This window comes from Onychomys torridus, chromosome 10, assembly GCF_903995425.1.
Source record: "Onychomys torridus chromosome 10, mOncTor1.1, whole genome shotgun sequence".
Taxonomy (NCBI): Eukaryota; Metazoa; Chordata; class Mammalia; order Rodentia; family Cricetidae; genus Onychomys; species Onychomys torridus.
This window is the reverse complement of record NC_050452.1, coordinates 28,606,991-28,633,944: the sequence shown is the minus strand read 5'-3', so window position 1 is coordinate 28,633,944 and position 26,954 is coordinate 28,606,991. Positions and strand designations below refer to the sequence as shown.

Here is a 26,954-nt window from a genome sequence, read left to right as displayed (position 1 = left end):
TTATTTTCTCTAATATTTCACTGTAGTATTTTTCTTGTCATTTCTTCTAACTTTTATGTAACATCTATCTTAACATATAGATGTATCACTAGTATAGAAAGCAATAATTTTTTTAATCTAAAGAAAATTAAATCTTCATAGTATTCATCCTCAACATTTTATGTACAAAATATCTACCCACAATGGCTAGAATGTAAATTAAAACAAAAATAACAACTATGACATTAAATCTTATATGCAACAATTGTGAGTCCACAACAGCAGAAATTCCAAAAAAGGCAGCCAAGGACAGAGACACAGGCTGGCCCAAGAGCCTCAGTGTGTGTGTGGCTGTCCTCCATGCACAGTACCTTTGACTCTTGGGTATAATGAGACACTACACTTAGCACTTCTGAGAAACGACCAAGGGACCTGAAGACAAGCCTATGTATGCCATTATAAAATAGCTTGTCTTGTTTCTAGAAGGTCCTTCTACTAACTCTGCAGGGCTGTTAATATACTGAGTATTTAAACAGTCATAGCCAGAACATTCAAGTAAGTCTGCCTAAATACAAATAATACAAACCAATTCTGAAAGGCCTGATAAGAGAAAATACAAGCTTGTTTAGAGAAACCAATGTTTTTACAGCAGATATACATGAAGTATTTCATCAACTGAACATAATTCCCCCTCCATACTGAGCTACCACTGAGTTATAACCACAAGCCTATCAACAGCATCTTATTTTCCACAATAAAAAGGCCTTCAACAGATTATTTAAAATGGATCAGTGTGGGACTGGAGACATGGCTAAGTGGTTAAGAGCACTGGCCGCTCTTCCAGAGGACCCTGGTTTGAATCCCAGCACCCACATGGCAGTTCCCAGCTGCCTGTAACTATAGTTTTGGAGGATCCAGCACTACCCTTCTAGTCTCTGTAGGCACCAGATACACATGTAGCCAAAACACACATAAAATAAAATAAATTAAAAAAATAAAATAAAATGTATCAGTGTGTAGTCACGACCAAGAAGCAATGTAGCTGAAATGCAGATTAATTTATAAATTTTTTTTTTTTTTTTTTTGGTTTTGCGAGACAGGGTTTCTCTGTAGCTTTGGAGCCTGTCCTGGACTAGCTCTGTAGACCAGGCTGGCCTCGAACTCACAGAGATCCACCTGCCTCTGCCTCCTGAGAGCTGGGATTATAGGCGTGCGCCACCACCGCCCGGCTAATTTTTAAAGTTTCTATATGACCATCACTATGTGTGGTTAGACCTCTGTTTCTGCCTTCCTGCACATGAATCTTTTGCATTTACCTATGGCCTTAAGTTTAACAGGGTCAAAGGAATGGGTATCAGATATAGAAATGGTGCTAAAGAAATGTTTTTCAGGCTGGAGAGATGGCTCAGAGGTTAAGAGCACTGGCTGCTCTTCCAAAGGTTCTGAGTTCAGTTCCAAGCAACCACATGGTGGCTCACAACCATCTGTAATGAGATATGGTGCCCTCTTCTGGCCTGCAGGCATACATGCAGGCAGAATACTGTATACATAATAAATAAATAAATCTTTAAAAAAATGTTTTTCTTCTTTTATCTTTGTACAGGAGACCTCTAACTTCCTTAAAAAAAAAAAAAGGCCAGAGTCAGCAGCTGGAGAGATGGCACAGGTCCTGCTTCCATTCTAAACACCCACATAGTGGTTCATAACCATCTATAACCTTCAGTTCAAGGGATTCAATGCCCTCTTCTAATCTCTATGGACATTAGGCACACACAGGTATGTATGCAGGCAAAGCATTCATACAAACAATAAAAACAAATCTTTAAAAAGGTAGGTGTGCTGGAGAGATGGCTCAGTGGTTAAGTGCACTGGCTGCTTTTCCAGAAGATCTGGGTTTGAGTCCCAGAACCCATACATCCAGGCTCACAAACACCCATAAACTCCAGCTCTAAAGGATTCTGTGGCCTCCATGGCACACAGGTGGGGCACAGACATACTTGCAGGCAAAACATTCATATATTATCTGTAACTCTAGTCATAGGGGATCTGACACCTTCTTCTGGTCTCAATGGGTACTGCATGTATATGGTACACACACACAAATGCAAGCAACTCATACACACACACACACACACACACACACACACACACACACACACAGAGGAAGGGGGAAAAGGGAAAGCCAAAGTAAGGAAGAAAACCAGTAAACAGCTGAGGAAAGTACTCCTAATGGATTTGGGGAACAATTAATTTATTAGGATAAAAAAAACTAATTCATTAATACTTTCAATAAACAAAAAATATACAATGGAGATTCTTTAATCTTTTTTTCAGAATTAGGTAAAAACTCTATTTAGAAAAATAGGAAGTGAACAGCACCTTATACACCAAGAGGAAAAGAGGGTATAATCCACAAACCCCACAAACATAGTCTGGCTTTGATGACATACTTGAAAATGGGTTGAAAACATCTGCTAATAAAGATACCATGTATCAAAATGGGTAATACCAAGTCTAACAAAACCCAAGCATGGGTTTGGGCAGCTTCTGAGTACTTACTAAAAATGAACTTGAACCTTATTCTTCTATAAGTGTGGTATTAATCTACCACTTGTGCTCTCCTCAGCAAACACCTAGGGAACCCATTTACTGGCCACACATACCATATCATAGAGTGACCCCAGAAAACCAAGCACTTTCCATGTCATGGCCTCCTTTTCTGTCCCACTTGAGAATCACTGTGCTAAATAAACTAATATAGTTGGGGAGAATTATATTTTTGTTTGATTAGTGCCAACTTGGAACTATCACATAACATAAAATTAACATAATAACTAACGTAACAAAATCTCAGCATTATGGGGAGTCAATAAGGCAAGTGCAAAGCAGCTCAAGAGGCAAAGCAGCCTAAAGAGTGAATTAGCTGGAGATGGCACACATTTGCAATCCTAGCACCAGAGATGTAGAGGCAGGAGGATCACTGCATGCTCAAGGATAGCTTAGTCTACATAGATTTCAGGCCACTTTCTCTAAATTTATCCTCAAAGTCTAAGATTTTGGGTATATACATGGGATTCTTAGAGGAGAAATTAAAAACCCAAACACTTTCTTTCTAGACTTTCACTGCTTTTCCTACATGCTCTCTTTGTAGGCTGGGTTTTGAGGAACCTCCTCTCTGCCCTACAGCTCTATTTCCACAGCCTCAGATAATAGGATTTCTCTTTGTTGCACACTGGGCTTTTCTTTAGGCTTGCATATTTGACAAGGACCTAGTTTTCAAGCTAAGGATGCCCAGAAAACATGAGAGGATTCAAGCTATTTTCAACTCATTTATCTATTATGTTTTTTTTTTTTTTAAGGTTTATTTATTTAGTATACAGAAGGGGGTGCCAGATTTCATTATAGATGGTTGTGAGCCACCATGTGGTTGCTGGGAATTGAACTCAGGACCTCTGGAAGAACAGTCAGTGCTCTTAGCCTCTGAGCTATCTCTCCAGCCCTTATCTATTATGTGAAGGCAAGAGTCAGGCCATGAGTAGAAAAACGGACTCTTGTCAAGTATACTGAGTTCAACCTATTATCACTATTATCTGAAAACTCTAATTTTAGTGACTAAATCGTGATTTTTATTTCCCTACACACTGTAAAGGTTCAACATTACAAGGACTTCAGAGACTACAGCCAAAGCAAAATGTCTGCAGCCCCATCGAATCAGGAGTAGATGCTGCTCTCTGTACATGGGTCACCATACCCCTCCTGTCTGTTGAAGTATATGCTCTTGTCAGAACTCAAGTCATGAGTGACTTCACTTCCTACCCTGGCTTACCTTACTGTGTGTGAAGGGGGGTGCTGTATACAAGGTAGGGTGGATGAGCGGTCGAGGCAGGTGCGGAACAGTGTGCAAGGGTACATGTCCATGGATGTGGGGGTATAGGTGCAGCGCAGGGTGTGTTGGCTTCTCTGGGCTCAGGAACTGATGGCCAGGAGGCAGGGCTCCAGCAGTCATTGCTGATGCTGGTAGCCCAGAAGCTTCTTGTTTACAAACGTGGCATTCACAAGTGTTTGGAGTTTGTTCTGCCTAAAACAACAGAAAAAGAAGTACTTGTTTAATATACAATAAAGAATGGCATGAATTAAGCTGCAGTCAGCCAGGTACTACAGAGCAAACACTAAGATTCAGGACTAAGCCTGGGCTAACCAAAGCTCTCACGGGGAAAGGTACAGTGCCAGAGATAATAGAAAGAAGGAAGGCTGCAGAGGGGAGAGCTGAGCCTCATTTTCCAGAAGGGTATTTGCAGAGGCAGTAGCCACTGATCAGGGACCCAACTGAGCAGGAACAAGGAACTCCATAAAGATATTAAAAGGATAAAGTTAGGAGGTACTGGGACCAAAGACAAAAGGATCACTGGGTAGGAGGACTCTGCTGGGCTCCTACTGCTCCACCAATAGCTACAACGAAAACTCCCACCATGAAGGGGAGACTGGATGTTAGCTGGAGCAGAATGAAGAGACCAGTGATATCTCTTTATCAAAGCAAATATGAAACTGAAAACAAATGACAAAGATAACACTTCAGGCTCTAGAATTCAGCCAAAGCCAAATACTGGGAAGTCTTTAAGATAGCCAGAACTTCAGGGAAGAACAGGAGGAATCTGGACTTCCTGCCAGGGCTTAGAGGTTAAGAACACTGGCTGCTCTTCCAGAGAACCTGGGTTCAATTCCTAGCACCCACATTGTGGCTCACAACCATCTGAAACGAGATCTGGTGCCCTCTTCTGGCTACGTAGGTATACATGCTGGCAGAACACTGTATATTTAATAATAACTAAATCTTCAAAAACAAAACAAAACAAAAAATACCCTTGTGCTTTTATAAACGATACCATAAAAGGTGTGGTGAGCACTAGCAAGTGTGAGAAGTTCTAAACTCAGTCTCCAACATTAAGTGCAGGTAGACAACTCAAAATAAAGACACCACAAAGGTGAGAGAAGAGTGCAAACTAGAACTTGCACCCAGTGCATAAAGAACTCTTGCAACACAGTAATAAGACAGAAAAGAAACAGTCCTTAAGTAAATAAAAGGTAACCACCGGGGTTTACCATGTCTCATGTATTAATATCAGCAAAATTTCAAAACTATGTTGTGACTCTTTTGGGGGCCCAGTATTCATTGCTAGACCAATTCTATGGATACATCTGCTTATAAACAGGGTGTTGGATATATGAGCAGTTTGTAATGGTCAAAAGGGAGAAACAACACAAGTGCTGGCCAATAGTGAGGTCAGTAGGAACAGAGTGCTTACCTAGGAGGCCTGAGGCCTTACTTTCAATCCATAGTACTATAGAAGATGGAAAAGGAAGGACAGGGCTAAATGGGGATACAGCTCAATGGTAGAGAGCTTGCCTACCATGGGTGAGACCCGTGGATTTCTCAGACTTTAGTCAAGATTCTAAATTATTTATAGCCAAGTGTGGTGTCACACACCTGTAATACTGGCATTTGGGAGGTAAAGGTAACAGGATCAGGAGTTTAAGACCAGTCTTAGTTACATAGTATCTTGTCTTAAATACACAAAAACCAGAAACAAAGGTAAAATACAACAATAGTCACAGAAACAAAAAACCCAGACATAAAAAACAGAGGCTGAGGAGATCACTCATTAGTTCATGTACTGCTCTTAACAGAGGACCTGAGTTTATTTCTTAACACTCATACCAGTGGTTCACAACTGCCTGTAACTCTAGCTCCATGGGGATCAGGCACTGCTGGCTTTCCTGGTCACCAGCATCATGTGCACATGCCCACACAAATACATGTAATTAAAAATAATAAAAATAGCTGGGCGGTGGTGGTGCACGCCTTTAATCCCAGCACTTGGGAGGCAGAGGCAGGTGGATCTCATGAGTTCAAGGCCAGCCTGGGCTACAGAGTGAGCTCCAGGAAAGGCTCCAAAAGCTACACAGAGAAACCCTATCTCAAAAAACCAAAAATAAATAAATAAATTAAATAAATATAATACAATAATAAAAATAACTCTTAAAAAACTAAAGTTATGGCCGGGCGGTGGTGTCGCATGCCTGTAATCCCAGCACTCAGAAGGCAGAGGCAGGTGGATCTCTGTGAGTTCGAGGCCAGCCTGGTCTACAGAACTAGTCCAGGACAGGCTCCAAAGCTACAGAGAAACCCTGTCTTGAAAAACAAAACAAAACAAAAAAATTAAAGTTACAAAAATGAAGAATATAGAAGCACATTCTTAAAAGACATGTTAAGTGAAAGGCAAAGTAGATAGGTAGCCTTTCTTAGAAGACAGGAAAGAGTAGATGTCTGCATTTGTACATAATGAAACTAGTCATCTACTGGGCCTAGGGGCTGAAGGTGCATAGGCAATGGGACACGGGAAAAGATGGCAAGATTTCCCAATTTATTCCCTTTGATATCACTTTTATTATTTTAATCACATACTTACAATGAACCTGTTTCTACAGACAAGACAAAACACACAAAAGAAAAGAGAAGGAATGAAGAAAGAAAAACAAAAACCATTTCTCCAAGCAGAGTGTTACAGAACCAATGACAATTATAGATCTGAGCAACAGGGAAAAAAGATTAAAATATAAGTTGTATATTTTATAAATATGTTGTTTTCTCTGCAGTTCGAATCTTCAGGAATTGCTGGAATTGGCATAAACTGCTTCTATTTACAGAAAATACATACAAAGGAAGAGACCTTTGGGAAAGCAGGAAACATGAAACAGGACCCTACCTGCTGTGTTGGGTAGGATGGAGGTGGAGTGTCCACGTTACTCTCCTCTGTCCTTGGGTCACCATTCCCTAGGGTCTCATCTTTGGGAGCTCCCGGAGGCTCACCACTACTCTCCCCATCAGCATCTTCATCATCAGCTTCAGAAGAACTATGGCTGGTGCTGCTTACCTGAGGGGACTTAAAAGGCAGCATTCTGTTGCTTTAGTTTTCAAAACAGTAATGTAAATGAAGTGTAAAGACCACATCCTGTATGTACCCACACCTCCTCATAGAAAAGCCACACCCATACCTCATCTTTCAGGGCCATGTTTTCCCCACCACCATTCAGTTCGCTGTGGATTCCATTCATGTTGGCCACCACATTGGCATCATCGTAGTTAGTCAACGGATAAATGTCAGCAAATTTAGCTGACAGTGGTGCGACGTCTTCATCATCACTACAACTGAGGCAAGCAGAGACGGTCACCATGAGGCCCTTCGTTTGGGGAGGACAGTGAGGAGCACCCCCCACTGAACACGACATCTCCTCTAAGGTCATGGGTCTGTTCACGAAGAGTGTTCAGTGTCACTCACACTACTTAAGACCTCTTAGTCACCTGAACACAAAGAAAAGCCTGGATGAGTAACATCTGTGACATAGAGAAGGATGGGAAAGCATGTCCCACAGTAGAATGCTGAGGAGACCAAGATGAATTAGTATTACACTTTTATTTGACCTTAAAAGACCTGGAGTACAAGTGCCACCCCCAAGTAGACATTTTTATGAAAATGTTAAGGTACAATGAGCAACCTCAGGTCTTTAGTGTTTGATTTTACAGTCACCAAATTGTTAGAAAATATCCAGCTGACCAAAACTCACAAGCATAGTTATGTAACAACATGCTAATTAAGCTAGTTAAGCTCAGTCAGTTATGACAATCAACTTCATCAATGCAATGAGGAAATGACATGTCCACTAAAAAAAAACCCCAAAACCAGAACTTCAGCAAATCTTCTGGATTTAGCATGTGGAGGTCACTTTAAAATATAACTTTCTAACATATGAGAAGAGCAGCTCTGGTTGAGGGATGAGAGACAGGCCCACCCCAGTATTAGATCAAATTTGCACCAACCTGTCCTCTATCTCAGCACACAATGATCTCCAAAAGGGGAAAACCCTAAGGACCAGTGGTCTGCCTTCTAAGAAAAAGGCTCAGGATTCCCAAGCACACTGTACTTTCCTTTTTGTTTGTTTGTTTATTTTGTTTCTGAGACAGGGTCATTCTACATAACCTTGGCTATCCTGGAACTCACTTCGTAGACCAGGTGTTGAACTCAGAGCCCCACCTGCCTCTGCCTCAAGAATCCTTTCTATTTTTAAAATGAGGAACCTGATACACTGCACCAATAAATGAAGCTCACCAACAGAAGATAAAAGCACCCCACCACCAAGGGAGTGTGTGTCTTGGCCAACACAGCATTCCTGCCATGGTACACAAATGGGAAAACTGGTTCTGAAATGAAGTGAACAACTCAGCATTGGCACACACATGACAGCTGGAGGCTTCTCCACCTCAGGAAGACCCAGACTGCACTACACTGCAATGACTGAAATGATGTTGCTGTTTCATCAGTTTAGAAAACAGCACCAGAAAAGACAATGCAAGCCAAGAGTCACAAAGATTTTCATCACAGGGGTTGATATTTAGAAGACATTAGTCACAAGTTGTTGGGACCTAGAGTATTGGAAGACATGAGCTGCCAAGGTCAACAGTGGGTGGTTCCAGTTCAGACAAAAGGCTCCTGCAGCTGATGTTCCATTAATGATCATAAGCCAGAGCCCACAACTGATGATGGCAATTATGACAGTAAGTCAGACAGTCTGATACATTTGCAATTCCCCAACTTCAATTTTCAATAGATTCACTTGCATGTTAAACTTCCAGATGCCTCAGTCAGAAGCCGTATTAATAATTAGTGGAGAAATCCCCAAAATGCCTAAGGTCTGAGAACTTTGTTCAAGGAAAAGTCAACCAGGAACTTCACCTCAGGCCTTTAGAATTATTTTGTATTTGGGGTTCGGATAACACTCAGTGAGTGGTACAGCGCTCATCTAGCATATACGAAGCCTTGGGTTCTATCCCCCTAGCACCATAAAAATTCATTCATGGAGACCTAGAAGACAAGAAAAACGTTGAAGGATAAAAAAAAAAAATGAGCACCACTATGACAAATCCAAATGAACTGTATGATGTGTATCTCTATCAGTTCAAAGAATCTGAGGATCATGTGCAGCCAGATATAGTCAAATATTCCTCAACATAAGCACCTCGCGGCAGGGCTAGTGATGGCTTCATGTTCAACTTACTTCACTTAAAACAACAACAACAACAACAACAAAAACAAAAACAAAAAAAAACACATATAGCCCAGTGTGGTAGCATATGCCCTTTAATTCCAGCACCAAGGAGGCAGAGGTAGGTGGATCTCTGTGAGTTTGGAGCCAGCCTAGTTTACACAGAGAGCTCCAGGACATCCAGAGCTACATAGTAAAACTGTCTCAAAAACAAACAAACAAAAAACAAGAAGGAAAGAAATGGTGTGGTGGCACATGCCTTTAATCCCAATACTCAAGAGGCAGAGGGAGGTGGATCTCTGAGTCTGAGTCTAATCTGGTCTACAGAGTGAGTTCTAGGACAGCTTGAATTACTTAGAGAAACCCTATCACAAAAAACCAACCAAGCAACCAACCAACCATCCAAACAGAAAAATAAAAAGGCAAAGAAACTATATACATCCATGTGCAAACTAACTTATGAGGCCTCTGCAAATGACAGGGTCACAACTGAGTTTACAGCCTTTTGTTAATATGAAATGCACTTCTTAAAAATGAAGGAATACAGAAAACACAAACTTTTAATTGCTTGCTAAAGTGATCTGAGTTCTTAGCAAGACATGGAACGAGCATGAACACTGGGCTGACAATGAAGAGGATGAACAGCTACTGTCCACCTCAGGCAGAATGAGAAAATGAGACCAGAACTTCGAGACATTTCCCTGCATACCAACTGGCAATTAAAAATTCACCATATTTTTTTCAGGTAATAAAATAGAATCAGTTTGGGTTTACTGATTTCATGTTTTAACAGGTGCTTAACACACTGCAAGATCCTTTTTTTTCTTTTTTATAAAAAGCACTGTAATGGTGATATTTCTGTAGACTGATGTCTGTATTTCTCATTAAACGGATAAATTTCTGAAACTCTATTATAAAGTCACAACTTACAAAGTTGGTGCAGAGCCATTGTCTGTGAGGATGAGTCTGGGATGTTGCTGAATTGTGATGGGAGAGCTGGAGCCTGACCCTGAGCTTGCTGATGACACACTAGGTGGGCGCATCTCAGAGAGATAGTCGGGAGCAGAATCCACGTGGAGTGGTAGCTGGTGAATGTGGATGTCATCAGTGACGGGGGGCTCCATGATACCACAAGTAAGGATGTGTGAGAGGCTGCAGTCATCACAAGCACATCTGATCGGGAATTAAGGACAGTTACCAAGAAAGCCAACTCTGAAGGTTGGGTTCAAACCTCTGCTTGTTTCAGTTTGGGCTGAAGGCCAATAGCACCCAGACAGCCTAGCTCACCTTCGCCTGTAGTTGCAGTTAGGGCAGTCGGGCATGCTCAACCTAGACGATGACAACATGTGCCTCCTGGTATCTGTGAAGTTGTTCTCGCCAGTAACCACTTTCTTATTAGTTAACTAGAGGAAATAAACAATGGCTTAAATTTGCAAGACACTTCCCCCATTTCATGGACTACATTTCAACTACTACAATAATCATGCGCATTTACAATCCAAGAGGCCCACCTTTTGCAAACAGACCAAACCAAACAACAACAAAAACCCACAGGGCAGTAGCCCTGGAACATGCAGGCAGAGTCAGTCAAATGAAAAGCAAAGCATCAGAAACCCCCTTAATGTTCTGGTCTCCAACAGACACATCCCATGTGCATTTTTTGCAGATAACCAAAAGGTAGACCTGCTGCAGACACCAAGTTTACTCAGTGTGCTCTGGGTGCTCAGACACCAGGAATTGAGAGTGGTATGTGGAGGAGAAGACTGGACCTGAAAGCTGCCTAGGAAGTAGCCTCGAAACTTAGGAATCTGGATTTCAAAGGGGAAGGGTGTGCCAGAACTTAACTAGGCCTATCAGCACACTCAGGCAAATGGGCCTCTGTCTCATCCCATTGGTGGAGCTCAACTTTGATCTGATGCAACTGGCTAGCTGGTGTAAAGGGAAAGGGAGAGTTTAGGGAGTATGGGTCCTTTTATCATTTCTTACATTTCCCACCAAGATTATTCTTTTCAAGCAAGTATAAGGAAGACCAAGAAACAGGTAAATGTAGTCAGTTTATCTGAATGTTAAAATCACTGTATATGATGACTTTTAACACTGGAAGAAGCTGTCAATGGTCTTCATTAGTATCCTGTTAACATAGAACATGCTTAGGTATCAAGATGCACTTTTCTGTGCCATAATTTACAGGTCTCTCCTGTCAACCTTACCTGTTCTTCAATTAATCTCCTTTGCTTAAAAATCTCCCAGTCTTCTGTTAACATGCGCTGTTTGGTTTTCATTGTCATCTAGAAAGGAGATATAAAAATACACACACACACACACACACACACACAAAAACCCTTAGTAACAACTAGACAGAACACTCTCAAGGAAGATTCTTTTATTTTAAAATAAAGATATTATTAAAAATATATAGACAAGAACAGAAGTACAATACAAAAGGATGAGCCACCACCTATTTCAGCCTCTTGCTTGACACTCATAATACTATCACAAGTACTTTTCTCACATGAAAACCAGAACCTCAGAAGCTGCTCACCTCAGAGAGCAGGATACATTTCCTGTGCAGAGGGAAGTAAGTGCTTGTTCTCCAGCACTTTACAGGCCACAAGCCTGGTTGGGGACTCCTAGAGCTGGTATGCTCCACCCATATACATGACTTTCCTAGTCCTGAGAACACTATCCTTATTATTACCCTTCATCTATGTGCAATTCCAACAAAGCAACAACATAAAATAAATTAATTTAAAAATGAAGTATAAAACAATTCAACTTGAGAATCAGAAGAAAGTAAAACAGACTAACCAAGGAAACCTCAAATCACTGCCAACCCACTTAGACATAGTCTCCATTCCAAGAACTAAGCCCAGCTCGTACCCTTCTCTCAAGAGCAGAGATAAGCAGCAGCTTCTCATCAATGCTAAGACTGCCAGCAGGACTGTGGGGCCCAAAGCAGACACTAGCTGCTATTGTATGGGCACTGTTGTCAGCTGTCTCCATAGCAAGTTTACTATTCCTGCTAAAGAAAGTTCTAGGTGCTGCATAATTTTAGCTGAAGTATAGAGTGCCTACATCACACTGGATTCCCCCTACTGTTGTATCCAATAGCAAATCCAGATTAGTATAATGGTGGCCCTTTACAGGAAGCAGGAGTCATCCTATGTGGTCTTAGCATCAGCACACCAGGATGGCTGCAGCATGTCTTTCCTGTGACATTATATTGTATGCTGAGACACCTACCTGTGAGTTTGAAGCCCTTTTGTGGTTTGTAACCTTAGCTGACTTCAATGATTCTTCCCTGGGGACAAGCTCTGCTATATCTGCTTTCAATGCATTGGCACTTTGTGCCTCTCTAGCTCCTCATCCCCTTCTATGTATCATTCACTATGATGACAAGAGTTAGCCAGGCACAGGCTGGTGTTTGGTGCTTCAGTTTGGTTCTTTTTCTTTTTTAATAATTATTTTATGTATATGAGTGTTTTGCCAGCACGTATGGCTGTATGCCACATGGAACTAGAGTTACAGATGCCTGTAGGCTGCCATGTGGGTACTGGAAATCAAAAAACTTGGGTCCTTTGAAAAAGCAGCCAGTGCTGTCAACTGCTGAGCCATCTCTCCAGCCACCTATAGTCTGGTTCTTGACTAGCCACACAAGGGTCACGTGCTGAAGGCTTGTTCCTTAGCACATAGTAGCAATGGAAGGTGAAGGAACCATTTTGGAAATAGCTCCAAGTGGAAGTCAGGTCACTGGGGGCATAACCTGGAAGTGCATATTAGGACCCCAGAGCCTTCCTCTCTGCTTCCTGGAGCCCTAAGGACCTTCTCTATCATGATCTCCAGCTATGTGCTGTGCCACCATAAAACACAGCAAAAGTCAAGGGATGTTCCTCTTAAGATGGTGATTCAAGCCAGGTGTGGTGGGCACAGGGCTGTTAACTAGTACTCAGGAGGCAGAGGCAAGAGGATCACAAGTTTAAGGCCAGCATGAACTATAGAGTAAGACCTGTAACAAATGACAAACTTGTTGTATTCTCTCATAGTGATGAGAAACCGAGCAGTCTTTTTGCTTCGCTGTTTCAGAGTACCTATGACCCAAACCCTCACTGTTTCTCCCTGACTTTGATAACCTCAATAAAGTCATGTTCTGATGCCATGAACGTTCTCTACAGAGTTTACATTGTACACAGTGCACTGTAGTCTGCTTTTTTAAAACCACTTATTTAAAAAAAAAACAAAACACTATGATTTTGTATAAAATAGAAAAGCTCATGTAAAACTAAATATCATTTATGTGATTCTTCATCATCACGGTAAGAAGCTGACGCTAGAGTGAACTCTCAGGGTACTCTACAGGATCCTAGGAGGAGAATTCTCAGGGAGAAGATAGCTTCCACTCTGGCCCCTCCCACTCCTGGACCCAGATCTCTCTGTCGCCAGAACAGCAGGGCTCAGAGGAAGTGCAGTTGCTGCTCCTTTTTCTATGGTTGCCTCTATGAAACTGGGCAGCCAGCTACCTGTAGGACCAGCTACCTGTAGGACCAGGACCTGATTCTTGAGGCTGTAGGGGGACAGCTGCAGCTGAGGCCCCACCCATTCTATGCCTATCAGCCTGGCTATTCTCACATTCTTCCCTCCCCCAATCCATAGGCAGACCCCGCAGTTAAATAACCAGCTATAGTCAGTACCCCAAACTGTAATCTATTATTCACCTCAAAAACAGCCTTGTTCCTGGCACAGCTGGAAAGTAAATCTGACTATATGACCAAACAAAAAGATAATTTAGGGCTACACCCACTCTAAAGAAAATAGAGAGCAACAACTGCTTACCCAGCAGGGCCAGCAGTCTCAAACAGCAGGGAAGGCATTACACAGGCAATGACTGTGCAGAGGCCAAGGACACATCACAGCAGAATCACAGGGCTCTCAGGGCTGCTGGCTCCATGACAAGCTCAGCAGCAGTGAACTCCATACAGTGACAAAGTGGGACTAATCCACTGACACCATGGGGGCCATAGTAAACAGGGAGGCTTTTCTCAAATTCTGAACAAGAAATCCCCTTCCCAACCACTCAGCAGCAAACAGGAAGGGGAGTAAGGGCTCAGCCAGTATCTAAATGGCACAATGATCCTGGCATCCATGTGGGACCAGCTTATATCTCAACCCAAAACAGGTACTCATAACTGTTTACAAACTGCCGTGCATGCACCAACACTGGGCTGCCATTTCTCCTTTTTAACTCCTTATATTAGCACCTTTAAAACACAACCTTTAAAAACTAAAGTTTTGTTGTTGTTGTTGTTCGGCTTCACCAGAAGCTCTAGAAAGGCAGGGGGCCAGGGTGAAAGGCAGAAATACCATCTTAACAACATGCCTGGTGTCTCCTCTGAGATAGAGTGGTCACCTGGCAGACCACCTTCCAGCCCATCTCCAGCAGGCATATCCTACTTGTCCTGCTATCCTCTACCCTTATGTCTGTTCACTGTGAAGACAGTTCTGAAGAAAGAAAGAACGGGCTCTCAACAACACCATGACTGATAAATGGCTGCTGGACCTCAAAAGCCTGGTAACTTCCCAGGGTCCTCCATCAGAACACAGAGACAGTAGGTACAACCTTGCTGAGGACCTAATTGCTGCTGTCACACAATAATAGACAGGTCAGAGGTCTGTGATATTGCAAGGTTTCTACCAGGGTACACCAAAGGCCTCTACTGGGAGCTCTGCAACTCAGTCTATAGCTAGCTACTTGGCACAGAGGCCTCAGAGTGCAGGGTGTGCCTTGGGGACAACATTTACCTGCTCATCCACATAGGCATCGATCCTCTTCTGACACTCCAGCCACTCCTCAGCAACTTTGCGCAATTCTTCCTCAGAACGCTGGTACCTCTGCAGCAAGGTGCTGTACGTGTCTTCATTGCAAGTGTCATGTGTGGTGGTGCCTAGCCTAGGAGGGAGAAGACCTATCACAAAGGAAGAGCCCAAAAGCTCTGGGCCAGACAGAATAATCTTGTTGCCTGTTACTACTGTCTAACTTTTACAAAACATACCACACAGCAAGGCTGCTATCTGGGCTTAAAAGATTATATACACAAAGCACTCTGAACAGAACCACATATAAAGGAGATGCTCAAAGAAATGATAGTACCTGGTAAAAAAAAAAAAACTAACAAGAATTCTAAACACTAAGGCTACAACATATGGAGCCGTATACACATTTCTTATTAACATACACTGATCCAGAGAAAACAAAATGTTTAATGAGAAATACAAAACACACAAATGTTATAATTATATATATGCATAAGTTCTGAAGTGGAAATACATTCATGTCAAGGAAAGTATGACTGAAGATTGTTTAATAAAAATATGTTGTGCATTAACATAAGAAAAATATGCATAAAAAACATAAAGCTGTTTATAGTGTCTACCACTTCATGACTTTATCTGTAATAACCTAGTGGAGATTTTTTGTAAATTTATTTATTTTTATTTTATGTGCATTGGTATTTTGCCTGCATGTATCTCTGTGTGGGTGTGGGGTCTCCTGGAACTGGAGTTACAGATAGTTGTGAGACCTGCTGTAGTTGCTGGATTGATCCAGGTCCCATGAAGAGCAGTCAGGGCTCTTAACCACTGAGCCATCTCCCCTGCGGGGGCCCCTCCCCTCCAGTGAGAACGCGTGCACAAGGAATTTAATAATGGAAAAAAATAACAAAGTCTTTTTTTCCCCTGAGACAAGGTTTCTCTATATAACAGAGGTAGCTGTCCTGGAACTCACTCTGTCGATCTGGCCTCGAACTCACAGAGATCCACCTGCTTCTGCTTCCCAAGTGCTAGGATTAAAGGCAGGAGCCACCACTGCCCAGCCTAACAAAGTCATTTTTAATAAACCATTTTTTCACAGGTAGAAATGAACAGAAGTCGTTGCCAAAATCTTTTCCTTTCACTTTCTTTGTCAAGGTGGCTCACATTTGTAAACACTGTAAAAACACTGGTTGCAAGGCCACCTGCACAGGTGTCCATCTAGGCTTTGCACCAATGCCTGGAACCACTGTAGGTCCCAAGAACAGCTGTATGCTGCAGCCCTCAAATAGGTTTTCTCCTGGTTCCTATTGCTGCCAGCCTTGTCCTTCACTGAACTCATTCTAGTCTTGAATAAAAAACCCAATTCCTGTCGGGCGGTGGTAGCGCACACCTGCAATCCCAGCATTCGGGGGGCAGAGGCAGGTGGATCTCTGTGAGTTTGAGGCCAGCCTGGTCTACAAAGCGAGTTCCAAGACAGCCTCCAAAGCTACAGAGAAACCCTGTCTTGAAAAACCAAAAACAAAAACAACAAAAAACAAAACAAAACAAAACAAACAAAAAAAACAATTCTCAAGCTGGGTGGTGGTGCACACCTTTAATCCCAGCACTCAGGAAGCAGAGGCAAATGAGGTGGATCTCTGAGCTCCAGGCTAGCTTGGTCTATAGAGTGATTTCCTGCATAGCCAGGATTACACACAAAAACCCTGTCTGAAAAAAACAAACAAACAAACAAACAAACAAATCCCAATTCACACATGTGATGGTTTAAATGAGAACTGTCCCCATAATCTGGGGCATCTGAACATTCGGTCTCTGGTTGGTGGTGCTATTTAGGGAGGTTTAGGCAGTGCATCTTTACGAGAGGAAGGATGTCACTGGGGACTGACCAGCTTTGAGATTAAAATTCCAGTTTGCTCTCTTGGCTTTATGATCACAGTTGAGATGTAAGCTCTCAGCTTCCTGTTTCTGCTGCGGTGCTTTCCCACCATTATGGACTCTTATGTCTCTGGAACCCAAATAAACTCTTCCTTCTCTAAGTTGCCTTATAGTGTTTTATCACAGCAACAGAAAAGTAAAAAGATACCAAAAACTTCCATCCTGCCTTTTTCCCAAATGTTTTTCCTCCATTTCTACCTGTTCCAAGTGACAAATACAGACTATCTGAGTTAAGGAGAGCAGAACCAACAGGGACCCTGCAGACAGCATTGGTGATGAAATGAGGTGACTAGAGCATTCCCACAGCATCCCTGTAGGACAGATTCTTTAACTGCTGGGAAAATGGGGCAAGACAGCAGCGGAACTCAGAGAAATTATTCTCAAAGGATGAAGGGAAAAGAGAACTTGTCTGAGGACATGAAAACATTTTGTAAATATACAGTTAACTGTAACTACTGTGAATATAATTAATGTTATTGAATCATAACTTAAAATGGTAAAATATATTTATCAGAAAATTTATAATTTAAGTCAAATGGCACCGAATGTAATTTTAAGTGGATGAATTACACAGTATGTAAATAATCCCAATAAAGTGGCCAATAAAACAAGTAGCTTTCTTATGTTTTGTTTTTAGTTGTTATGGTTTGGATCTGAAATGTCTCCCAAAGGTTCCCGTGTTGAAGACTTAGTTCCCAGGGCGGCAGTGTTCAGAGATAGGGTTTTGGGGGGTGGCTAGATCATGTGGGCTCTGACTTCACCAATAGACTAATCCACAGATGGGTTCAGAGTTTACTGGGCTACATATCAGAAACTGGTGGAAACTTGATGTACTTTATTCCTGAATCCTTTCTCTGCTTGGCAGTTAGCACAGGTGAGCAGCTTTGCTTTGCCAAATACCTTCTGTGACAGAAGGAATCTTCTAAAATGGTGAGCCACAACAAACCTTTCCTTCTTAGAAGCTGATACCTGTAGCATTCTATCACTCTATTAGAAAGCTAACAAAGATACTAAGTTTCTATAAATAAGGATGACCTTAAAGCAGACTGTTTACTTATTCTGTATGTGCGTGCAGTGCATGCGTGCGTGTGCGCGCATAAGGCAGGCAGAGCAGAACACCTACTGTCTTGGTCTGTCACTTCTGCCTTTCTGTCTTGAGATAAGATCTCTCCCTGAACCTGGAGTTCAACAATTCAGTTAAACTGACTGGTCAGCAAACTCAGAATTCACTAATAATCCGACCATAATGGAGATTATGGGTACATATGGCTACAGCTGACTTTTATGTGGGTGCTAGGGTTTCAAACTCAGGTGCTCATGCTTGCACAACAAGACCTCTTATTCACTGACACCCTCCCACCCCTAATTGCTGTATATTTTTGTGACAGATAACCATAAAAACCCTCCCTGCCCTGAAACTCCCTATGTAGATCAGACTGGCCTCTAAAATAATTTATGTTAACAAGAATAATGCAAAAAGACACATTAAATAAACCTAAGTGCTGGCCATAGGCTATTTGTTATCTCATACTCTACTAAGCTACAAGTGTTTGCACAGTTCACATCTGTATTATACACAATTAATTTTTTGTCCATCCTCCTTCTGAGGCAGGATCTCTCTACATAGCCCTGGCTGGCTGTCCTTGAATTTGCAGAGATCCAGCTACTTCTGCCTTCCAAGTATTGAGATTAAAGGTATGTGTCACCATGTCTGGCCTACACCATAATTAGTTAAATAGGCCTATACAACTATGTATTTCATTAGTAATTTGTGGGAAAATTTTGAGTTATTAGATGTATATTTATACATTGCAAATTCAAGTATAAACCATTCTTGGGGTTGACAAGTGAGTCTGTGGTGGACAATAGGACAATATTTTCTGGAATGACTAGGACTCCTTACAGGGCATACTGCTTTCCTTCTTTCCTGCACCTCATTTCCTCTTAGGTCTTGAGAGTAATAAGGAGTGAACCCCAGAGTGAACATTCAAAACTAAGATACTGTTCATCTTTGGAATGTGACTGTAATTCCCAGTGAGAAACAAAAATATTCAGAACATGGGCCCACAAAAGAAACGGTTTCTGTCAGCCTCTGGGAATCAACTGGATGACAGATGCATCAAATTCAATATGCACCAGGAAAAGAAACAAAGGGCAGGTACTGAGACTTGCTCTAGCCCCAAGGGAGGCATGGGTGAATTCAGGGCACCTCATGTTCTTCAAGTTAAGCTTGGCTTCCTTTCCTTTCACCAGGGCTGCAGTCAGATATTCCCATTGTAGTGTACCCTCTAAGAGTATACTGGATGTTTTTGACTTTTTAAATTTTCTGTGTGTCTGTTGTGTATGTGCATACATGTGCATCTGCCATAGGAGGCATGTGAAAATCGGAGAACAAACGTGTAGAAGTCTTCTTTCCTTTTACCATGTGGGTCCTGGAGATCAAACCCAAACTCAGGTCATTAGGCTTGGTGGCAAGTACCTCCACCTGCTGAAACATCTTGATTGCCCTGTACTGAATGCTTTTCAATAGTGGACATGGAAAGAATGGCTGGGAAGCAAACTGAGGCTAAGTGAAACTGGTAAAAATCTACAAAAAGCATACCAGTTCTGCACAGCACCTTGCCGTGAACCAACTACTTCTGAGGTGGTTCTTTCTCTAAAAGTGAGGTTGAGTAGGGAAAACAAAGGTCGCTGCTATTAATGTGTGCTACACTGTGGGACTGTGCTTCTATTTGGTTAACAGACAAGAAATAAAATCAAGAAGAGAGGATACTGAGGTAGCTGCTCAGCTCTCCTGAGTAATGGCTGATGAAGGAGGGCCTAGTTGCAGGACAAACACATACTGTATGCCTCCATTTAGCACAGTTCACCCCAACAAATGCCCACTGTACTTGTGCACTTATATTAGAGACAGCAGAGAATCACTCACCAGCTCTCCTGGTGAGAAGTGACATAGGCACTCTACAAACCTAGATGGAAAAGCATGTTACAGCTAAGCCTAGAGAGTCAAAGGTACTCTAAATCCCATGTTCTTCCTCCTCTTCCAACTCCCTTCACCACAATGCAAGAATCCTGCATGACCCATGATTGAACCAAGGCCTATTAAGGTGAGGGACTGTTTGCTGGAGCCTTTATTTATTTGTTTGTTTGTTTGTTCGTTCATTTATTATTTATTTATTTATTTATTTATTATTTATGAGGCATTATGATTTTGGGGTTTTTTTTTAGGGGGGTCTCAAGACAGGGTTTCTCTGTGTAGCTTTGCGCCTTTCCTGGAACTCGCTTTGGAGACCAGGCTAGCCTCGAACTCACAGAGATCTGCCTGGCTCTGCCTCCCAAGTGCTAGGACTAAAGGCGTGTGCCACCACCGCCCGGTGATGTTACACCTAAATAGCACTGATATTGGTTTATTATTTAAGAGTTTAATTGGGGGATAAAGAGATGGCTCAGCAGTAAAGAGTACTGGCTGTTCTTCCAGAAAACCTGAGTTTGGGTCCCATTACCAACACAACAACTTACAACTGTCTGTAACTCCAGTTCCAGGGGATTCAACGCCCTTTTCTGGCCTCCTTAGGCACTGTAGCATGTTACGCACAGACATGCTTGCAGGCTCATACACATAAAATACAAATTACAAATAAAAGTTTAGTTGTATTATATCTTAGGTTTAGAGCTTTCAATCTAACTATCTTTTTCCCTAAGCCCTGTTATTTTTCCTGTAGGATTTCCACATGTAGTGGTCTACAGGCATGAACACACACATAAGATCACAGGAAAAAAGAATCTAAGTCAAGACAAAATACCTGATTTGAGACACCAGTGCTGGCAAGTTGCTCTGGAGAAGTGGCTCTGAGAATACCAGATTTTCAAAAAGGTGTTTGTTATGCAGTTCCCATGTCACCTGGAACTTTTTCAAATGTTCATTTTCCTAGTTAAAAAAAAAAAAAAAGATAATAGAAGATGTAGTGAGTCGATGAAAATATAAAACTTCCTAGAAGGACGCTCCCATGCCCTGCCACCTTCTGCACAGGCCTAGAACATCTTGTTTCTGAAGAACCACTGCTCCCTGCTTGCGTCAAAACACACCAAATCAAATCTCTGATTGGAATAACATGGGTTGGCACCTTGATGCATTCTAAGTAACCCCTACCCACCCCAACCCTAGACATAGGTGGGCTCAGAGTCGAAAAAGGGATGGGAGGTTGGGGGACATGACACAATCCAAAAACCTAAGACTGTCGAGATGGCTCAGCTGGTAACAGTGCATGGTGCTAACCTGATGATCTAAGTTCAATCTCTGGAACCCACATGGTGAGAATCAGTTTCTACAACTTGTCCTCTTGACTTTCACAAGCATGCACACAGAAATACATAAAACATTTTCAAGAAGAAAAATGTATTTGAGTCAGGACAATACTTTTCTTGCCTGTCTTTGTGAAAGCTCATTCTGATAGCTGCAAATAATTCTTCACTGGGACACTGGCAAGGAATGGGCTCTTATTTCCTAAGAAACACGAGTAAACTCATCCAGTGCTATTGGCGACATGCAGGGAGCCATAGCGGTGCCACCAGTCCATCAGTGCTCTCTGACTCCTCTGGACTGGATTACTTTCTGATGTTTGAGCCTTCCTATGTATTCTCAGCCCAGTTTTTCCTAGAAATGTCAGTAGTAAGAGGCTCCTCACTACATCTTCCACATTGCTCTGATGTGCCACACTTCTGTGTCCTTTTAAGACATATACACAGAGCTCAGGGCTCTTTACTTCCTTTTAATTTACCAATTCTTTCTAATCTCTTACTAGGCTGGTACATGGTTCTCTAGAGCAGCAGCTCTGAAACCAAGACTAGAACAGGCAGAGTCCCAAGCTGAGTGGAGGAGGGCTGAAAGGTACAGGTAGTTGGGGGGGGGGGGGGGGTAGGACAACGGCAACTACCAGGGCCCTCACAGCCAGCTTGCCTTAGTCACCTCACCCAATTTTCCCTAAACATGTGTCTCATACACCTCTTCTTGGAAGTGGTTACCTGGCACAGTGGCAGACTGTGGCAGGGAAACTGGATAGTCTGGGGCTGTTGCAATGTCCTGCCAAGTGGTATTATGTGAACTTTTCTGGAGAACCCCATTAACATCAGAACCAGATAAAGAACCAATGTTTACTACAACATTTTTTCCAAAACATAGCCACCACTAAGCATTAAAACCCACTGAAGTGTCACTTAATAATCAGATGAAATAATGGTGAAGACTTGCAGACTATGGGGAAACGGGGGGGGGGGGGGGGGACGACGACGGGGGGGGAGGAGACGGGGGGGGGGGGGACGGACCACACTTGATGGGACAGGGAGGCAGCCTAGGAAGCTTCTGTGTTTGTCCCTGGGGATCCTGGTCTGTTTCCAACTACAATGACTTTATTTCCATGCACTGCCTCCTCTCTCTGTCCACCCATGAATGGGTTGATCAAAGATTTACTTGTGTGCCCCGCTAGAACTGTGAGCACCCCATGTGGAAGGGGCAAGGCAGCTTCAGCAAATCCATCCCTTTCTTGCACTGTTGCTAGGTGCACACATGAAGAAATCCAAACAAGAGGTCCTTAGATGTGCCTTTCCTCAACTGCAGCACCAGTCACTGGCAGTACATTAACACCAACCCAAGACACCCAAAACTTGGGACTTCCTATCAATGCACCACCCTATTCACCTCCATATCCTAATGCCTCTTTCTAGTGGTTACGTCTTCCCAAACAGACTTCCTTGCTGTGGCTCCTAAACATTAATTCTCTCAATGCTTCTACTGCCAGCAAAATCCACTGAACTAAGATTAATCCTAGTCTGCCTCGTGTGGAAAGGAGTCTGTGACTGTGCAAGGAGGACTTAACTGTATGATCAGTCCCCTAGCTGCACATACCTCCCCTATCACATGCTTTTGTTTAGTTCACCTCAGCAGCAAGGAAAGAAGTGGGCATGGTCTCTCACCAGAGTGCCAAGAAAGGTACTGATGGATCGTGCAGCCTGGCAGAGGGCACCATACTCCTCCAGGAGTAGAGAGACAAAGTGGTGTGCCTGTGGTGGGCCCTGCAGGCCAGATGGTGCCTTGGCTTTTGCTGCAGCAGACAGTTGCCGGAGCAGGCGGACCTTCATTTCCAGAACATACTCCCGAGCTTGCTGCTCCAACCGCTGGTAGAGTTGATAGGGGTCCCGCTCACAGAGCCTATAGAGACAAAGAAAGAGTCATTACTCAGCCATGGCTGTTCACACATGTCAGTTGACAGGCAGTGTTTATGTCAGTGGGTATCTTTTATTAAACACCTCTCTTGTGATGACCTGTGGGAGTGCAAGGTAACTCACAGGGAAACTGACATCCCCTAAATGCTTCCTCTGACTACACTGTTTATGCAACCTGTACAGGGACTCTGCTCCACTTCACTGTCCATGAGAAAAGACCTAAGCCCATCTAGTCTGAGGAAGGTATATAATTCACAAACAAGAGGTATAAGCCTCCCTTGTAGTGTGCCTGAGAGCTGGCCTCAGGCGCTAACACAATGAGTAGGACTTAAAAAGTGACAGGCTCCAATGCCAGCTGAGGTGATAACTGGTTGGAGGGCTGGGTCCAAGTTTACCTTCCTTCTTTCTAGGAACCTTAGAATACCATACAAATGAGCCAGTGTTATTTTTACAATTGGAGTAAGTTTTAAATACAGGCCATCCTATTTTTAAATTACCAACAAAGCAATGAAATGCATCCTGTAACTAGCCACAATGATAAATTTCTGTCCAAACTTACAGGTGATTCTTTTTATAAAGTTTTGGGGAAAGGTGGTTTTTCTTCCTCAGTCTCCTGATGCTGGCTCATGCAACAAGGTGATCCAGTTTTTAAAACTTGTTCTACAGTATTTGGCATTACTATGGTTAAAACTGCCACTTTTAAAGGTATGCTTCTAAGATGCCTCTAGATCAGTAGCTCTCAACCTGTGGGTCGCAACCCTGTGAGGTGTCAAATGACCCTTTCACAGGGTCACCTAAAACCATTAGAAAACACAAATATTTACATTATGATTCATAATAGTAGCAAAATTAGTTAGGAAGTAGTAATGAAACTTTTATGGTTGGGGGGTCACCACAGTGTGAGAAACTATACTGAAGGGTCACAGCATAAAGAAGGTTGGGAGGGGTTGGGGATTTAGCTCAGTGGTAGAGCAAGCACAAGGCCCTGGGTTCAATCCTCAGCTCCAAAAAAAAAAAAAAAAAAAAAAGAAGGTTGAGAACCACTGTTCTAGATGAAAGCCCAGGACCACTGAAGCAGTAACCAAAACATCTCTTAGAACATGTCACTATGAAGAACCAGCTGAGCTCAGTGGCTGTTGTAGAATGCATTAAGGTATAAGATTTATATAACAGATTCTTCCATCTTTGGCTACCACATTAAATCTAAAGAGAAGAACATAGTTATTACTTATTCCATTAAAAAAAATTAGGGGTTATGGACCATTTTTAATCCCAGTACTGAGGTGGAAAGGTCTCTGTGAGTTCGAGCCAAGCCCGGTTTGCACAGCAAGTTCCAGGCTAGCCAGTTACATGATGATATCTTGTCTCAAGAAAACCAGTAAATAAATAAAAAATAAAAAAGATGTATTATTTTTATATGGGTATGCATGTGTGTCATCTCTTCATTCCCTCCTGTTCTCTAAGGTTCCACATCACTTAAGTTGTAAAAGATAAGAGTCAAGTAAAGCTATGTATACAATCTGCAAGGTAGTATGTAAAGCCTCATGTACAACTTGCAAGGTAATAAATATGTAAATCCATGTAAAAAATGTGCTTAGAGAAAATAAACTGGTAGGATTCTCACTGTGGCTGCTACATTTCAAAAAGATGTATTAATTTTTGTAACATTTAAGATACAATGTTTTTCCCCACACACCATTACTAGAGATCAAACCCAGGGCTTTTCACATGCTACACAAGAGCTCTACCACTGGGCTACCCTAGCCTTTGATTTGTGGAGACAGGGTCTTACTATGTGGCTTAGACAGCCTTGAACTTGCTATAAAGCACGGACTACACTCAAATTTTAATCCTGCTTTAGTTTCCCTGTGCCGGGGTTACAGGTATATACAATTTTAAGGAGAATGTGTTCCTATGTTTAAGGACAGTGACACAAGATTCAAATGAGCAAGGGGCAGTTGAACTCACAAGAATATTAGAGGCTGAGGAGAAAGCTCAGTGGGTAAGATTACTTGCTTTGCAAGCACAAGGACCTGAAATCAAAGCCAGGCATTCCCTGAGCATGTCTGTCACCTCAGCATTGGAAGGTGGAGACAAGTGGTTTTTGAGAGCTCACTGGCACCCAGCCTAGCTGAAAAGGGGTGGATATCCAAACTTCGATGGCCAATGAGCACAGCCAAAATAGTGGGCTCTTCCAGTTCAGTGAAAAGCCCTGTCTCAAGGCAACAAGGGGAGAGCAACAGAGGAAAACACCCTGCCCTCCCTGAACACATACACACCTACACACTCATGTGCATATACCAAACAATTACAAACTCTTAAAAAGGGAAGCCTGTGGACATCCTCCTTATAGTTTTCTCAGTGCAGTGAAAATTAGAAGCATTTTGATTCTTTGTTCATGTCCTTATTTTATAAATTTAAAAGAAAAAAACCCATGTGATGCTTTTGAGAACAGATTTTTTTTTTATTTATAAAAAGTTCTTTTTTACTGTGTATGTGAGTTTTGCTTGCATGTATATATGAGTGCTACATATTTGCCTGGTGCCAAAGAAAAGGGTGTTGGATTCCCGGACCTAGAGTTCAGACAGCTGTGAACCACTACGTGAGTGCTGGGAACCAAACCCATGTCCTCTGCAAGAGCAGCCGGTGCTTCTAATCGCTGAGTAATCTCTCTACAGCCCATGCAAACAGAGTTCTCACATGAAAAAGACATTGCAAGTAGTTCACTCAACCATTCACATATGTGTTCACAGATTCTGCTCCATGTGGATTAAACCTGTGCTGACGCTGTTCTAAAGCATCACAGATATAGCATGAAGGGTCTGAGACGTCATGAGTTTCATGTGCCATTAACTAGGAAACCCCTTCTTTTAAAGGCACTTACCACCTGGAATTGTCTCACATAACACTAAGTAGACAACAGTTCAAATCCTGAATACAATGCTTTGCCAATCAATGCCTCTGCTTCTTTGACATAATCTACTGTATGGCAACTGTGACTTTGTAAGATGTCAAAAGTGTGCTATCAAAACACATGAAGAGAAGAGAAGAGAAGAGAGAGAAAATCAATCAATCCATGAAGTATCAGGCTCAGATCTGTTGCCTTTATTGGAATATTTCAAAAATCAGGGGAAAAATGGCACAATTAAATTGTAAGGAAAAACAGAAGTGATGCCCACCCCACTTTCTGTCAGTCACTGGGCACAAGGAGCCTGCTGAAGAACAGATGCTGGGCAGGAGCCATTCCTTGTGAGAGTAGCTGCTGTGACCTCATAGGGTAGGTGCCTTCACAAGCTGCTCAATCTCACAGTGCTTCAGTGGACAGGAACACTCTGCCTTTCTCCTTGAGCTACAAATGCAAGAGTGCTTATGAAAGTATCTAGCATCACCTGGCACTGCCAGGACTCTGGCATCTTGACTGTGTTACTGTCAGTCTTAATACATGACAGAAACATCTCAACTTAGAAACAGGAGAACCTGCAACTTTTACCCAGAAGGCTCAGGTTGGTCAGTTGTCTGCTGAAGACCTGAGCTGTATCAAGAGCTCAAAAAACCTAGCCGAGCTTTACTCAGGACAAGCACTGAGGCTCCATGGGCAGCAGGGAGGACAGGGATTGGATGGGGCTGTAACATGAAGGGGCAACCTGTACCTATCCACGAGCTCCTTCACTCCCTCTTTGTCGGGCACCAGAGACTGGTCCTGATCTTCTGCCAGTGGGGTCCCTGCCTGGCGATATATGCATCGGACCATGTAGCGTACTTCTGACCAATAGTTCTGAAGCTGCTGTGGTTCCCGGTCTGTCTCTGCTGAGATGTCTCTGTGACAACAAAGCAACCAGCAGAGTTAAGAGAGGCAGTCTATCTAACTTCCACAAGGTACACCCCAACTCCATACTTTGACCCCATATGGCATACAG

General features: G+C 42.6%; 1 protein-coding gene across 4 annotated transcripts in view; it reads right to left on the bottom strand.

Annotated features, from left to right (window-relative positions):
• Positions 1–26,954, bottom strand: part of Fam193a (family with sequence similarity 193 member A) — a 127,199-nt gene that overhangs the window by 31,181 nt on the left and 69,064 nt on the right. For all 4 annotated transcript variants that reach the window (XM_036200791.1, XM_036200794.1, XM_036200793.1 and 1 more), the window contains 10 exons: positions 26,688–26,855; positions 22,789–23,023; positions 20,622–20,746; positions 14,875–15,022; positions 11,289–11,366; positions 10,366–10,481; positions 10,009–10,251; positions 7,033–7,186; positions 6,744–6,920; positions 3,806–4,057 (listed from right to left, as the gene is read on the bottom strand). In XM_036200791.1, coding sequence (XP_036056684.1) covers positions 3,806–4,057; positions 6,744–6,920; positions 7,033–7,186; positions 10,009–10,251; positions 10,366–10,481; positions 11,289–11,366; positions 14,875–15,022; positions 20,622–20,746; positions 22,789–23,023; positions 26,688–26,855 — 1,696 coding nt within the window. The remainder of the gene's footprint in view (positions 1–3,805; positions 4,058–6,743; positions 6,921–7,032; positions 7,187–10,008; positions 10,252–10,365; positions 10,482–11,288; positions 11,367–14,874; positions 15,023–20,621; positions 20,747–22,788; positions 23,024–26,687; positions 26,856–26,954) is intronic.